The 15,585-nt window shown below is 39.0% G+C and overlaps 1 protein-coding gene across 1 annotated transcript in view; it reads right to left on the bottom strand.

Moving 5' to 3' along the window:
* wasla (WASP like actin nucleation promoting factor a) overlaps positions 1-15,585 on the bottom strand; it is a 46,914-nt gene that overhangs the window by 16,506 nt on the left and 14,823 nt on the right. The window contains exons 3-5 of the mRNA XM_041796402.1: positions 13,562-13,648; positions 9,194-9,290; positions 8,431-8,454 (exon numbers count right to left, since the gene is read on the bottom strand). Of these exons, the coding sequence (XP_041652336.1) occupies positions 8,431-8,454; positions 9,194-9,290; positions 13,562-13,648 (208 nt within the window). The remainder of the gene's footprint in view (positions 1-8,430; positions 8,455-9,193; positions 9,291-13,561; positions 13,649-15,585) is intronic.

Genomic DNA, 15,585 nt, shown 5'->3' with positions numbered 1-15,585 from the left:
TTGAAATGAGAAGAACTGGGTTTTGAAATGGGTAAAAAGGGATTAATAGTGGCAATTATGGGTCAACAGAGGCAAAATTAGGCTTAAGTGGCAAGAATTGGTTTAGAAGTGGCAAAAACAGGCAGAAAAAAAAGTGGTGGAAAGGGTTTAAAATGGACAAAAGTATGTGTTAAATGGTAAAATAGGTGGGGGAAAATGATGAAACGACGTTAAAATTTGGCAAAATTGGTGTGAGGTGGCAACAGTGTAATTAAAAAAATATATTCTTAGTTTTTTAGGGAATCTGAAGACCCCCTCTCAGTGTCTTGCAACCCCCAAGTGGGTCCTAACCCCAAGGTTGAGAGCCACTGGCTTATAGAAACCCTGATGTAGTCCCTGTGATTAAATCTGCACCCTTTAGGAGATGCCTTATTACTGTATTTAGGAATATAGCCGACTGGCCCAGACTCTTTCACACTGCCACCAGTGCGCCATCAGTGAACCTCAGTACCCCAGGGGTCAATATTTTGTGTTCCATGTTCACCAACAGTAATCATATCCCTCTGCACTCATCTTTTCATCTCTTCTAATAGAAATGTCGACCGGCAGTCCATCCCCTCCGTGGGTCCAAACTCCTCGAATTCCTCATAATCTCCACAAACCGCAGCAGCATCTGACATAACTGCTAATCCACCGATAATCCCAGTCCAAATCCCTGGACTGCCCACAACGCTGGATGTCTATGAACAGACCAACATGATCGTCTCAAATCTGCCGTCTCCTGAGGACCACGATGAGCAGCGCTGCGTCCCTCTTTAAATCAGAGCTGCGTGAGATGATTCTGTGTGGGCCGATGAACATGTACGGAAACATTTCTGCATTCAAATGGATGAGTTTTGATCACCAGGACATGAAAGCTGACAAAAACATGTAGTTATAAAGGCAGTCTTCAAATAATCTGAATGTTAATGACTGAGCTTGTACATCGGCTTTAATTCAAGTCGGAAAAAAACAAGTTTAAATCTTCTTCTTTGAGTAGTAGTAAAAAGAGCACATGCCAGAGCTAGAAACTTCAGCTTTCCACTCATATCTATCTGTTATCAAGTTTAGTTTGAAAATGCTGTTATTGACTCAAGATCTTGTCCCTTTAAGCCAAAAACATGAGTGCACTGTCAGCAGAAACTTCACATAACTCTTGCAGGGGTCTTAACTGAGAACAAACACCCCTCAGATACTTAAGAGGCTGAATTACAGCCGCTGATATCACCATGAATTGTGCATCCCTTGCTTCGGCTGTCTTCCCTATCTCAAGGTTATACTCAATTAGATTATTGCTCTTGTAATATTCCGGCAAAACATGCCCATAAAGTTTGCAGCATGGTGCACTTTGCTGTTACTCTTCTGATTAATGAGAGGAGCTGTCAGCGCCTCCACTCTCTGTTGCAGCCAGAGCTTCACTCTCTGGCTGACGCAGATCTTTTTCCACTTAGTGGTGAAGCACATATTCGACAGATGTGATAAAAGTGACACCACTTATAACACAGCTTGTTCCCTGGAGTGATCCAGAAGGAGCAACTTGTTCAGATAGAATAACTCTAGACTCCGTCATGATGGCTCTTCTCAGGCTCCACGCATCTGCCTGCTATCTGAATGAGGTGAACCTTCCTGAACCTCGAGATTTTCAGTTCGGTATGATAATTTTGAAATGAAAGAATATGTTTCCTGCTTCAACACAACATTTACAAAAGTCAAAGTCCTACTCACCCAATATTTAGACATTTATTGACTTTAATGACCAAAGAATTACTGCACACAACTCACATTATATTTAAGATAAACTTGCATAAAAACATGACACCAATCACTAAAATCAGAGTCAGAAAGATACCACAGCATGTCTACTTGGATAGATTCTACTGTAACTTCTGCAGTGTGCTTTTTACTGAGACATCCCCAAAATCTGACAGGGAAAATCTGAGATGCGTGTAAATAACAATAGTTCAGTGGCAGCCTGTTCTGAAATTTCCTTGAAGTTTTCAGGAGTGCATATTAGTGCTGTGCCACATCATACTGCTCCTGATAATACTGCTAAAAACATTTTTATATGAGAAAAAGTGTCACATTTTGATATTAACATATAGGCCTTTATTGCATTCCTAGCATTAAACATGGGTCTGTCAGTTTGCCAAATTTGCCACACATGTGCCACATTATGGGTAAATGACTGGTCTGGCTGCAGGTCTCCAAGTCAGGCCCTTTCTTGACTGTCAGGCCCCCCTCCAGGCCTGAAGTGAAACCTATGTTGTTATACCACAGCTGATGGCGGTAACAAGCCACCTCTCCACTGTCAGCCCCCCCCCCCCCCCCACAGGGTATAGCCTCTCATCTCATACCCTCTCCTCTCCCATACCCTTTCAATTATGCTGTCTCGGCTCACTGCCTGTACGTTTACAACCAGCCCTACTTAACCCTTACCCTGCCCCTAAAAGAGCATTTCTTAATTAGCAGATGTAATCAGGTAAAACAAGTTTTTTCCCATCAACTTTTGTGTAAAGATACAAGGCTTACAAGGGGCCTTACAGTGGAGAAGAGGTCTGAGAGTGGAGGTCTGCAGCCAGACTTACTAAACACACACGTTTGCTGTGGTGAAATTGACTAAACTTCAAGGTTCTGAAGAGGGCATCATCTGATTGCATTTTTTTCCCAATATTGCAACTGCGATTCAATTTATGATTTAAATTTTATTTCAACAAACACAAGCAATAAAGAATTCTTTACTTTCACCAACATAATATTAGATAAAATCCAATGCTGAATGACACTGAAAAAAAAATCTAATTGCGATTATTTTGACTCATTCACTCATATTTGACATTGAATGTTTTTCAAAGGGAATTCTCATTTTTATCAATAAAAATAAATTTGAAATAAGGAAAGAAGGATTTTTTGCACATTATTCCAAAAATGGCACTTGAATCTTTGCATGTTGTGCAGGGCATAATATCTCTGCTAAAGGCTGAAAAAATGCTTGTATTCTGACTAGGGCTGGGCAATCAAATGCAAATTAGATTAAATCACATTATGGCCTGCTACAATTTACAAATCGCAATATTTCTTAACCCTAAAATGTGTGAAAATACCAGTGGAATAGCCATGACAGGAGATATTTTATGCACATCATGCAAACATTCAAGTTTATTTTTAATAAAACTTACTGTTTTACTTATGAGAATAAAATGAGATGGCATAAAACGATCATCCCTTCAATATAGTAATTGATATCAAATTTGCAATATGAGCCACAAAAAAAAAAAAAACCAAACAATTTGCTATTTTGTTTAAATTGTTTTGTCCTAGTATTTTTTATATAATATTGTGAAGCTTCTAATATGGAAATTTATTCCTTTAATTTATTGAAAAGCATCTAAGATGAGGAACCTAAAATCAATTGCATAAAAAAATCGCAATAGCAATATTGGGGGAAAAAAAAATTGCAGTTGGATTATTTTCACTCATTCTGACACAGATTTAGGGGTTAAGGACATTCCACCTTCTGAGATTTGAAATTTGTATTAGGACATATTGTAGTTTTATCAAAACCACTAATTTCTCAGCCTTAGTGGAAACACAAATGCCCCAAAAATGTCCTAAATAACGCTGACGTCTTTTGATTTATCAAAGAAAATTCCGCTTAGGGCTGGGCAATTAAATCGAAATTTAGATTAAATCAATTTATATCAAATCGTAAAAGGTGCAATATTTATTTGAAATGAAAAAATGTGTTTAAATACCAGTTTAATACAAATTTTCTGCAGCATAGATATGTTCCACCATCCACCCATCATCTTACAAATTTGCAAAACTCCTACTTTCTGCAAATTTCTAAGTTTTCCTAAAATAAAAAGGAGAATGACATGAAAATGATCATTCCTTTCAATACAACAATTCATGCTGAATTTGCAATATGAGTCAAAATAATTGCAATTAAATATTTTCTCAAAATTATTCAGCCCTGGTGTAATCGATTTAATGTTGCGGTGGTTGAAATATAAAAGGATTTCCTGCTTGTGTTCGTTGAAAATACATAGCATGTGGAACTTAAAAAATAATCCCACATTAATTCGCCATCGCAATATTGGAAAAAATAATCGCAATTAGATTAGTTCCCCAAATCATTCAGCTCTAATTCAGAGAACCACTAAATTTGACTGTTTTTTTTTTTTTTTTTTTTTTAAGAAAAATCAAACTTTTTTTGCCTTTCATTGCTATGAATCGTGTACAAAATTGCAATAATTGTTTGGTGACTCTTTTTTCTGTGCAGATTGAAATTCAAACATCCAGTTTTGGGAGTCAAAGAGGTCATTAGTTATTGGCCTGGTATTGATATTTTTTTTTATTTTTAATAGTATACTGTGGAGGTTTAATAAGCTGGTACTGGAGCGAATACACATTATACTGTAACTTCTGCAGTGTCCTTTTAGCATCCTGCCTCCTGAGACATACTCAAAATTCAACAAGCAAAATCTACTGTTAGAGATGTGTACATGATGTTGTTCAGGTGTTGGCTGTTCCAAATTTTCTGCAAATTTTTCATGGTGTATATGTGAAGGGGCTTTTGTGTAATTTTCTTAGAGTAGCAGCCGTAAAAGCCACACAATCCTTGATAATTGTCCCACCACATGTAAAGAACCCAAAGGGTTCCTTTCCAAAACAAACCAGTCGAGGAACAATGCAGTTAGACAGTGCAGCTAACGTGAAGGAGCTTCATCTGGGTTTAAAAGTTCACATCAGGTACCAAGAGAGTCCGAGGCGATCCCTTAAGATTCCCAAACAATCTAGGTTATCCCTAAAGCACCGACACAAGAAGCCCCTTCAGGGTTTCTATTGATGCTCTCACAATGAGGGCAGGAACAAAACATGAAACTGAGACACGCCGTAAGTCTCCCTAACTGAGCTTTAAATCCAGAGCAGCGCTGTCCCACTGCTCAGTCTCTTGTTTCACTTGTGAAATGTCAAAATGAATCTGTGTCGCTGCAGAGGAACTTCGATGAAAGAACGATCTCCGGCACAAAGCCGCGGTGTCGACTGAAGAGTTGGAGGATTTGTTGAGTTCATGTTAATCCTGCTCCTTACAGCCGCAGTGTTTGGCAACAGTCAGACGGCTTGATGAAAGCAAACAGTCTTTTGGGACGACGTGCAGACTCAGCTGCAGAGGAGAAGACCTAAATTAAAGCTTTGGGGCACTTTGTTCCTGGCAATGTTGAATTGCAGGTAAACAAAGTAAAAAATAGCAATTTGGAAACTTTTGCAGAGGCAGAAACAAGATTCCATACTCTATTTTTACCCCCAGAACCCGTCAGACAGCCATAATTACTCGTTTTCTACTCCTACCTTTCAAAACAAATTCATGATAAATCATTTCAATATAAGACAAATAAGATCAGTGTCATCCCTGTCTTTCTCCGTAATCTCTCTCTGAGAGCTTTCTCCAAACTTTTTGATTCATCAGACGATAAAACACTGATTCAACAGCATGTCTGTTGGAGCACTTTTGTTTTAAATGAAAAGGAAGCAGGAGTATCCGCAGGGCACGATGTCGAGTCTTAAAACAATGCTTCTGTATTCATGCTTTAGTTTTCTATCTAGCCGATGAGTGAACGCAGCAGAAACATTTGGCTGAAACGACTCGATAATGTGAGAGGTGTGATCTCTGGCAATGAAGTCGCCTATGCTCTTCAACACTTCATTGCTGTTTAATGTGGCAATGGCTTTCTTTAACATCTTTTTAATGCCATGTCTTGGCTCCTGAGACCCCAGCATCCCTCTTATCTAACAGAACAAACTCGGTGCATGCAAAAATCTGCAGCCTGCTCCTGCACAGATCTGCAAGTCTGAGAACAAGCATACTGGCTTTAAAAGTGGCCCCCGTTTGCTGTACGAAGCATCTCTTTGTTTCCATTATGGAGATCTGGTGAGAAATATGCTGCCAGGCCATGTGGGATTGGCTGCAAGTTTGCAAGAGCACCTGGATGCTGCCGAGGACCTCCACTTCACACTGAAAGTCGGAAAATCGCTGCCATATCTCGTCTTCTAATACCGGGAGTCACTTAAACTGAACGTCGTCTTTGTTGTTTTCTCCGTGTGTCGCTGCCATATTATGAGAGGCAAGTCCGCCACATAAGGAAATATAAGTAGCACGAAGAAAAAGTGAGTTTTCGGGTTAACAAGCACAGTGATAACGTTACATTAGTTTTAATTAATCTATTTATGATCCAAATTCACGTATCACTGAGCACAGACATAATATGCGACAGGAGATTGGCTGGCTGGCCAGACGTCGCTGTCGCTGCCATGTTGCCAGAGGCACGCTACATCATTCAGTACAGTAGACAAGGATTGTGCAAGTTTTCAGAATATAAAGCTCAAACGACGAGATTGCATGGGTTTTAATGAATCATTTATAATAAATGATCCATGTTAAAATAACTGATGGTGAAACATAAAAGCAGAATCCGCTTTCTTAAATGAAAAGATGTACTCCGTGATTTAAAATAAAATATTTTTATATATTATACAGTTTCATTTATGTAAAGGTATTTTTTATTTTGTACTTATATATTTATATATACATCTTAATCTGATCATTTGAGCTTTTTATTCCAAAAACTTGCACAATCCTGTCTACTGTATTTAATGACATAGCAGACTTGCCTCTGGCAACATGGCGGCAACATCAGCGTCCAGTCAGCCAATCTCCTGTTGCATTGTATGTCTGTGCTTAGTGATACTTGCATTTCGATCACAATCGATTTATTCAAATCAATGTAACGTTACCGCTGTGCTTGTTAACCTGAAAACTCTCGTATTTTTCGTCTACTTGAATTTCCTTATGTTCCTTTGTATTTCAAACCCAAAACATGCCTTGGTGCTTCTAAAACACTAAGCATATAAAATGTTACTGCTGATTCACTCTAAAAAGCTCCGATTCACATCTATAAAAGTCTACTCACATAAACAAAAACAAGCTGAGTAGAGGTAACGATGGGGATTACAGATTAGGTCTAAAGTGCACCACAACAACAGAGAGCATGTGGTCTACATATGGCACAGATGGACTTCCTGCTGACCAGATTAACCTGGAGCAGACTCTTCTCCGTGTCAGTGTGTGAGTCACACTGTCTGTGAAACGCCGCCGCCAGCGTGTCACAACTCCAGACTCCTGGTATTTCTCATCAAGAAGTGCAAAAAATAGACACTGAAAAAAGCTCCAGTGCTGTTTTAAATCAGGTTCTGGCTTCTACATTCACTCAGCGAGCAGCTCTGTAAAACTATAATCTGCTCCAGTTTGATTCTTATTCTTTAAAGTCTGCAGTCATTGAGCTAAAGAGGGCTTTGCTGGAGTCCCATGCTTGTGTTACTGTTTTCTGTTTTGTTCCAGAGCAGACGATTTAACATATTTATTTATAATGTTTTGTGATGTGAATAATCTCTTAGCTTCAGGTGTGATTAGGACCACCAGCGGTTTCTGAATATCTACTCTATGATTGACCAGCAACCTGTTCACTATTTTTCTTTCTGCAATATATGTATTGCAATGTTTTTTTTTATGAAATGTGGTATACAAGCGTCCTTTTTTTTTGCAATCTTCCTGTCGCTGTGCGACCAAAATCCACAAAGGTCAGTTTCTTTGCAGCTGTGCTGCTCTTTTAGTTATCTGATATGCCGATATTCACAGATTCATTGTAGCTGGAACTGCTATCAGTATTTACCTCCGCCAAGGAGGGTATGTGATCGGCAGGGTTTGTTAGTTAGTTTGTTAGCAAGATAACTCAAAAAGTTTTGGATGTATTTTGATGAAATTTTGTTTTGTGCAGAATTTTGATATCTGCCAATGCCAGGCTGATTATATTGTGCATCCCTACTTTTAACAGTGTTGTAGTCGAGTGACCATACTTTGAGTCCAACTCAAGTCCCCAGTACCTTACACCTAGAGCCAAATTACATTAAATTATTAATCATTTTTAAGCCATTCCAGCTTTAGAGGTGGGCCACATTTATGTGTTTCATTAATGTTTGCCCCTATTGTTGTGTGTGTAGCGCCACCCTTTGGGACAGAGGTAGGACTGGTACCCCTACGGAGGGTGCCAAATAAGTGGGACCTTACAGGTGGGTTTTTTTGCGACCCTTTCTAACTTCTGCTACATGGAAATGCAAAGAAACTGAACTGGGCCACTCGGTTGAAACGACATATTACTCAACAGTATACTCCCTGTTTTCTTTGAAGTATCTTATTAATTACTCTTTTGTTATTGTAATTTGTAAGTGAAAAAAGCAGATTTTTTTTATGATTTGATGATTAGAAAACCCTCAAACCTTCAAGAAAACGTTGCAAAGAAGAAGAAGGAAAAGATTAAAACTGAATCTGTGTGATCAGAAATGAGTGTAACGTACCATTTTTAGGGTCACCTCTCTTCTCTGAAAAAGAAAAATTTACAGTTTCAGAATAAATCAACAGGACCAAATTAGAAACATATAAATAGAGGATATTTACAGCTTTTAAGAAGCGAGAGAAGAGGGTGAGCTGTTGGAGTAGAAGCTCAGTTTAAGTGATTTTACTCTGGTCAGAGAGGGGATGAAGGTTTGGAAGTTCAGAAGAAGTCAGCGAGGAGTGAGAATGAGAGTTCAGGAAGTCTTCCATGTTAGTAGAGGAGAAAAAGCGCTGAAAGCTCACCACCCAGCTACAGAACCCTGCCCTCAGACCCTCAGTCATTATCACAGCTGGAGAGAGGCTCTTGAAAAAGGGCGGCATGCTGAGGAGAAGTTTACTACACAGGCAGAAAGAGGAGTGTACTGCAGCAGAGAGAAACTCAAAGAGCTTACAGCAGCCCAGACAAGAGAAAGCAAACCTAAATCCATCACTTTCCCTATAAAGATGCCACACTTGAAGCACCACCAAATCATTTTTACTTATTTAGAGACGCCGACACATACTTTAGCTTCACAAAGAGTTTATTTCATGGTTGGTTTGATTTTAAAAGCTCCGAGCATTTCTCTGATGGAAACAAGTGAGAGAAGCAGGTTCAGGATTAAGGTTGTGGTCTTATTAGCAGAAGAGGTGGCGAGTTATTTTCAGTCTGAACTCAGCTGTGAAAAGTTAAGAGTCATGAAGGTTAGAAGAAGAAGAGAAAGATGGCGAGCCAGCAGATAGATTTACCAGTTTTGCGTTGTCGTCGGTTGAGCAGGTCGTTGATGGCGGCTCTGAATCTTTTGGCTTCCTCTTCACTTGCAAAGTTCAGACCGATCTGGCAAGTCTGAGGAGAGAAAAGGAAGAAACCAGGACATTTTCATGGCACTTCATAGACTAAAAATATGATTGAAAATGTTCAAAGCAATATTTGTTCCATGAGGAAAGCAGGGCGCTAGATCTCTGATAATACAAAGATTAAATACCAGAAAAGTTGGCATGTCTTTAAGTTGATTAACTTTCTTACCATGCTTTTCAATTGTTCAGTTCATTTATCTGCAGGAGTAAGTTCAGCTACAGTTAAAGCTCAGTTAGGATATTTAAATGGACTACTGTCCTTGTCCCCGTGTACATGCACAGTGGGAGAAAAGCTTCCTTGACAGGAGTCTGTCCACCTACAGTAGATGGCAATACACCCTGGATGTTACAGCTCTATGGAGCATCTTTCTGTTGACCTTGCTAACAAGTTGCAAACAAGACAGCAGAGATAAACTGTGCATCCAACAATGAAAATGTGGACAAAGCTCCAAACATTTCTTTCATACTCTTTCACTTGTGCAAAATTTAGGAGTAGGGCTAAACTGGAAAAGGTGCACATACTCATGCATTTACACTGATCTCTGTCCCTCTCTGTCCATTTGTTTTTATACCTTTAGTTATGCATGAGAAAGGTGGGAGATGGGGGCATTTAAGCAAAGATGCATGCCCTTTTAAATGTTCTGTAAACACAAGAATGAGAAGATTGTTTTACAAAACATCCCTGCTATTGCATCTAACATGATTGTTCATTGATGCTTCACATGCTCATAGTCCTAGCATGAACAACAAGGTCAGCAATGTCTGCACAAAGCCTTTAAGACTGAATAAACTGCAGCAACTACAAGCTAAAATCATTCATTTTGACCTTGACTTGGAGCAAACAAGCTTGTGACAGGATTACTCAAAAGACCCTTCAGAGGCTGTGATGGAATAAAACCCTGCACATTAAATGCTACGAGTGTAATTAAACCAATGAAATGCCAATCTCCTGATGCCTGTTGTCATCTCTCCTGCTGATTCTTGTCTGCTTTAGAGAAATTAACATGACAGAGACAGAGACACAGATGATAAGTGTCTCCTGCTCATGGGGTTTTGACTGATAGATCTGAAATGATGTAAATGCCTGCTGTAAACTAAAAGTAATGCTGGAGTGCTTAAACTACAACTGAGCAAGCTAAGTTTGAAAAGCTCTCAGTTTTAGGAACTCTTAAAGACAGGAGGATTTCAATTATTGCAAGAAAATTATTATTTTTAACCTCTCATTTGTGTTCATTATGCCACCCCCTGTAGTTCTTATGCCTTTGCTAATCTTTCTATCTATCTGTATCCTGGTCTAGCTGAGCTGTAAAGTGTGTGGCCAGTTTAACAGAAATCTCTGACTGTCAGCATGTTTACTGCTTGCAGCTGCCATGCATGTCCACTCCAGCACGCACCATCGTGGCTTTCATACCAGGTGCATATTGGTGTATGTTGGCCTATCTTCCTGCTGTCAAAGCTCTGTCATACTTCTGAAGTTTTACCTCAATCCCTACAAGAACTGCATTTTATACAATAAAGGGAGTTGCTCAAAAAAAAAAAAAAAAAGCTACACTGGGCTTTTACTTTAAAAAGCACAAATCTGAAGTGTAGTTTTGCATGGAAATAATAGGAAAGACCTTTATTCTTTAATGATATGCATGAGAAACGTGCATATAAGGTGTGTGAGACACAGGCAGTCTTAAAGTCCTTGCTTTTAGGCATGCAAGCAAACTGAAAATTAAGCCGTGTTGTGGCCAAGTCATGCATCTCACACGTGCAGTCTGGGACGGCCCTAAATCAGCATCAGTGTAGGTTTGCTGTTGGAGGGTTTAACAACCCACTCTGACTCCACATGCTGAGGTTTGGATATCTCTGAATATGAGACCATGCAAAAAGACTGGAAGTGCTTAAGCCCAGTTCAGACCAAAGATTCACAAAAAGATGAGTTGGAGCCCACAAATGATTGCAACGGGCCACTCTGCAATATTCTAAGGAAATGCCAGTTCACAGTGACAGATGATGCATCATTTTCATAGCAATGCCTCTCACGGTCACTCAGTTTTAATATTTATTTCCAAAGTGACATTTTGTTTAGGCCTGAACAATTCGGGAAAATACTCTGATTGCAACTTTTCCCCAATATTGTGCTTTGATATGCGATTATTTCTTAAGTTCCTTATCTCATTTATTTTCCAAAAAACGCAAGCCATAAATCTTTCTATATTATAACCAACACAATACCAGATTACAAGAGGGCTAAACAATAAAAAAGAAATTTGCAAATTTAATAAGAAATTGTTGTATTAAAGGGAGTGATATTTTCTATGTAACTCTCATATTTAATAAGAAGATTGTACAGAAAAGAAGAAAATAGGATTCTTTTTACAGACTATTCCGCAAAAATGGCACCTGAATGATTGCATGATATGTAATGCATAACATCTCTGGTGCAAAAAAAGTTAAAAACTGGTATTTTGACACAAAGTTCAAGTTAAAGAAATATTGCACCTTCTGTGATTTGAAAATTACACCAGGCTACATTGCGATTTAATCTAATTTTCGATTAATTGCCCAGCCTGAATTACATTCATGTGTTTTTTTTTGGCATGATAATGCAAAAACCACAATTAAATAAGACAAATGTAGCTCCTACAGCCTTAAATTTCTTACATATTATCTCATAAAGCACCTTGTATCCTGGTTGTGAGCACAGCTGGAAAAACAAGCCTTTACAAAACTATATTTCTATATTTACTATATTCGTTTTTTTGCATTCTGCTTCTCTGAAATGATTGCATCCTTCTGTTTTTCACACACAATGACAGCCCGTTAACAAGTCTGTCTCCTCCTTCAGCTGTGCATTAAAGCTTGATGTGCAGCCGATGGAGACAAGAGTGTTAACAGGCTGAAGTTTTCAGTGTCAAAACTCAAAAGTTAAAACTAGTCTCACATTTATCTGCTTGCAGCATCCTGCATTCAGCCGTCTGCAACTGCGTCAGACAGCTTGATTCATGCTGCAACAGCTCGCTTCAGACTGCTGCAACTGTCGCTGGCGATGTTTTAAAACAGTCTTATTCTAGGGCTGGGAAAATAAATTGAAAATGAGATTAAATCGCAATATGACCTGCTGCAACTGTCAAATCACAAGAGGTGCAATATTTCTTTGACCTGAATTTTGTGTCAAAATACCAGTTTTAAACTTTTTTTTTCGCAGAGATATTATGCATGACATATCATGCAACCATTCAGGTGCCTTTTTTTTTAATAGTCTACAAAAATCCTACCTTCTTTATGTTTTTTACCTTTTCTCATTAAATATACGAATGACAAAAAAACCTTAACAGCAATAATTCATATCCAATTAGCAATATGAGTCAAAATTATCAGAATTAGACTCTTTCAAAGAATTGTTCAGCCCTTGTTTAGGAATGAAAGAATGTTAAGGAATAATCGCATATCAAATTGCAATATTGGGGAAAAATTGTAATTAGATCATTTTCCAAAATCATTCAGCCCTTGTCCCAAATTTTTGGTCTGATCTGGGCTGAAGACAGGCTGCAGTGATGAGGTGGGGCATGGGAGCTAGGATGGAGGACGGTGGCTCTCAGAAGCCAAATCTTACAATCCAGACTCTCTAAGGCATTGTGGGACTAACTGAACGAAACCCTGGTGAAGGGACGTTGCTGCTTGCCAATCTTGGTGATGAGATTTGCTGCCCACTCATCAGCACAGTTGAGGTGTTGGGGCCAACTAAGAAGTCTAAGTAAGACACTAGTATGTTGTGTTTTATTCTAAATTCATTCACCTGCAAAAGGACTCAATCAGAAGTTTCATAGAGCTGACTATTTAAATCTGCATAATTCTTAACAGATCTCTATTTTTCAGCACTTGTAGAGGGATCCCATTTTTACAGTTAACTTGTTTATTTGGTAAAATACCTTCAAGATTCAGACCAGCAGAAAAACATCTGTAAGCAGATGGTTAAAGCATATGGTTACACCTTTATATGCAGATAAAATACAGCCAGGAGAGCTTAATTTGATGACACAACTTTGCTTCATCTGCCCCTCTCTTTGTTCTTTGCACTTTGCAAATGCTGATCTTTTCTTTGTGCTCTGTCAGAAACAGCAGAAACCTTTTAAAGGGCAGAAAGCCGCTCTGCTTCACATTCCTGTCTGCGTGTAAAACCTGCCGTGATTATCACACCTTGTTAAACCGAGTGGGACCTTATCAGTGAGAGCAGCTGCTGTGGATGCTTCACAAGAAGAGAAACACACTTACATCTCCTGCGAATGAGATGAAGTAAGATCTGGCGCTGCTGATGGAGAAGTTGTGGTAAAGCTCCTGCTCAAACATGGTTTTTCCTTCCTGCAGAAACACATGATGGAGAGAGCAACATCAGAGCAAGATTCCCTTTGAAGATTACAGGGAACAGATCTGTGACTCGGCACATTTTCTCGACTGAATCACCCACACATGAAAGTCGGACTGCTCATTTAAAAAGCACCAGTTTGAAGATTGATTTCCCTCCTACCAGACTGAAGCTGCTCACATTTAAGTTGTTCTAGGCAAACCAACCTTCCTACAGAAACACAGTCAGCCCTTTTCTTTAAATGCAAGAAACAACAGATCTCATAAACACTGACGTTTCAGTTATTGCATGTTAGGTGAGCCTGAACGCACCATCAAATAATCCCTGCTCTCCTCAGCTAAAGTCACGCAATAAAAGACAAAAGGATTTGTTGAATGTTTAAGCTTCTGCAGGTTTTGTTTGATTTTAGAGACTGTTTAATATCAAGATGGATTCAGGGTCTGTGTGAGCTTCATACAGTTAACACAGAGAGACTGGTAATTCACTTTGAGCCATTAAAATGTGCCCAATTGATTCCCTATTACATTTAAAGCATCATATTAATATTGTCCATTACTTCAATGAGTCTTAATGCAGTCTGGCAACCCACAGACTAGAGAGATGGTATGGAGATAAAAGGAAGGGAAAAGATGAATACAGAAGACAGAAATCTCAATGCTTGATTATAATATCAATGATTTTGGGGTCAGGTGTGGGTCAGGGTTGTCCTTTTAAAAATAGATGTTCAAAATCTTCAAATATCATGGGCTGAATGTCAAAGAAACAACATGGCCGGGTGTAAACTGCTTGTTTTCCCGTTCTTCATCTCTTTATTGGATTGCTTTCTTCTCTCTTTTCTGCACTCCACTTCTTGTTTTTCATCTCCATCATCCCTCCTTTTGCATCACTCTCTTCTTTAATCATCCTCTTCTCCTTCATCTCCCTCTTCTCTGTCTGCATCATCCTCTTCTGATTTTGCATCGCCTTTTTCTTTATTCCTGCATCCACCTCTTCTCTCTTTCAGTGCCTTCTTTTTCTTCTCTTTTTTTACTTCCTCATTCCATCTCCTACAGTCGTCTTCTCTGACCGCACCCCCCTCTCTGTTTCTGCATTTTCCTCTTCTCTTTACTCATCTATATTAGCATCTTCATCATCTCTCTTTCTGCATCACTCTTCTGTTTTTCTGCATCTCCCTCTTTTCTCTTCCTTGCTGCTTACCCTATTTTCTGCATCTTACCCTTCTCACCCACTGCGCCTTCTGCTTTTCTTTCTTCATCTCCCTCTTTTTTTCTTTCTTCCTCACCCTCATCTTTCTGTTTTGCATCATTCTTCTGTTCTTTTTCCTGGATCTTCCTCTTCTCTTTATGCATTGCTCTCTTCTTTTTCCACATCTTCCTTTTTGCATCGCTGTCTTCTGTTTTCTGCATGTACATCTTATGTTTTGTTTTTTCTGAATATCTCTCTTCCTGCTTCTCCCTTTTCACTCTATTGCTTCACTGCCTTCTGTTTTTGCATCATCCTCTTTTTTCTTCATGTTCATCATCTCTTTTTACATCTCCCTTCTCTCTTTTTTGCATCTTCCTCTTCTTTTTTTCTATATCATCCTCTTCTTGCTTTCTGCAGCTCCCTTACCTGTTTTATCTGCATTTCCCTTTTCACTCTTCCTTCATCTACACCTTCTCTTTTTTATCTCTATCATCTCTCTTTCTGCACCATATCCTTCTCCATTTCCTGCAATACCCTCTTCTCTCCTCCTCCCTTTTCTCTCTTTCTGCATCACCGTTATCTCCCATTATGCATCGCGTTCTTCTGTTTTTTTCCACATCTTCCTTCTCTTTTTGACTGCATTTCTGTCTTATATACTTCCACATTTCTGTCTTCTTTCTGCATCTCCCTCTTTTTCCTTCATTTCTTTGTTTCTACGTCATCTTCTTCTTGCTTCCGGCACTTTTCT

The sequence above is a fragment of the Cheilinus undulatus genome, linkage group 9, assembly GCF_018320785.1.
Source record: "Cheilinus undulatus linkage group 9, ASM1832078v1, whole genome shotgun sequence".
Taxonomy (NCBI): Eukaryota; Metazoa; Chordata; class Actinopteri; order Labriformes; family Labridae; genus Cheilinus; species Cheilinus undulatus.
Note: the sequence above shows the minus strand (reverse complement) of the source record. Positions and strands in the feature narration are given on the sequence as shown.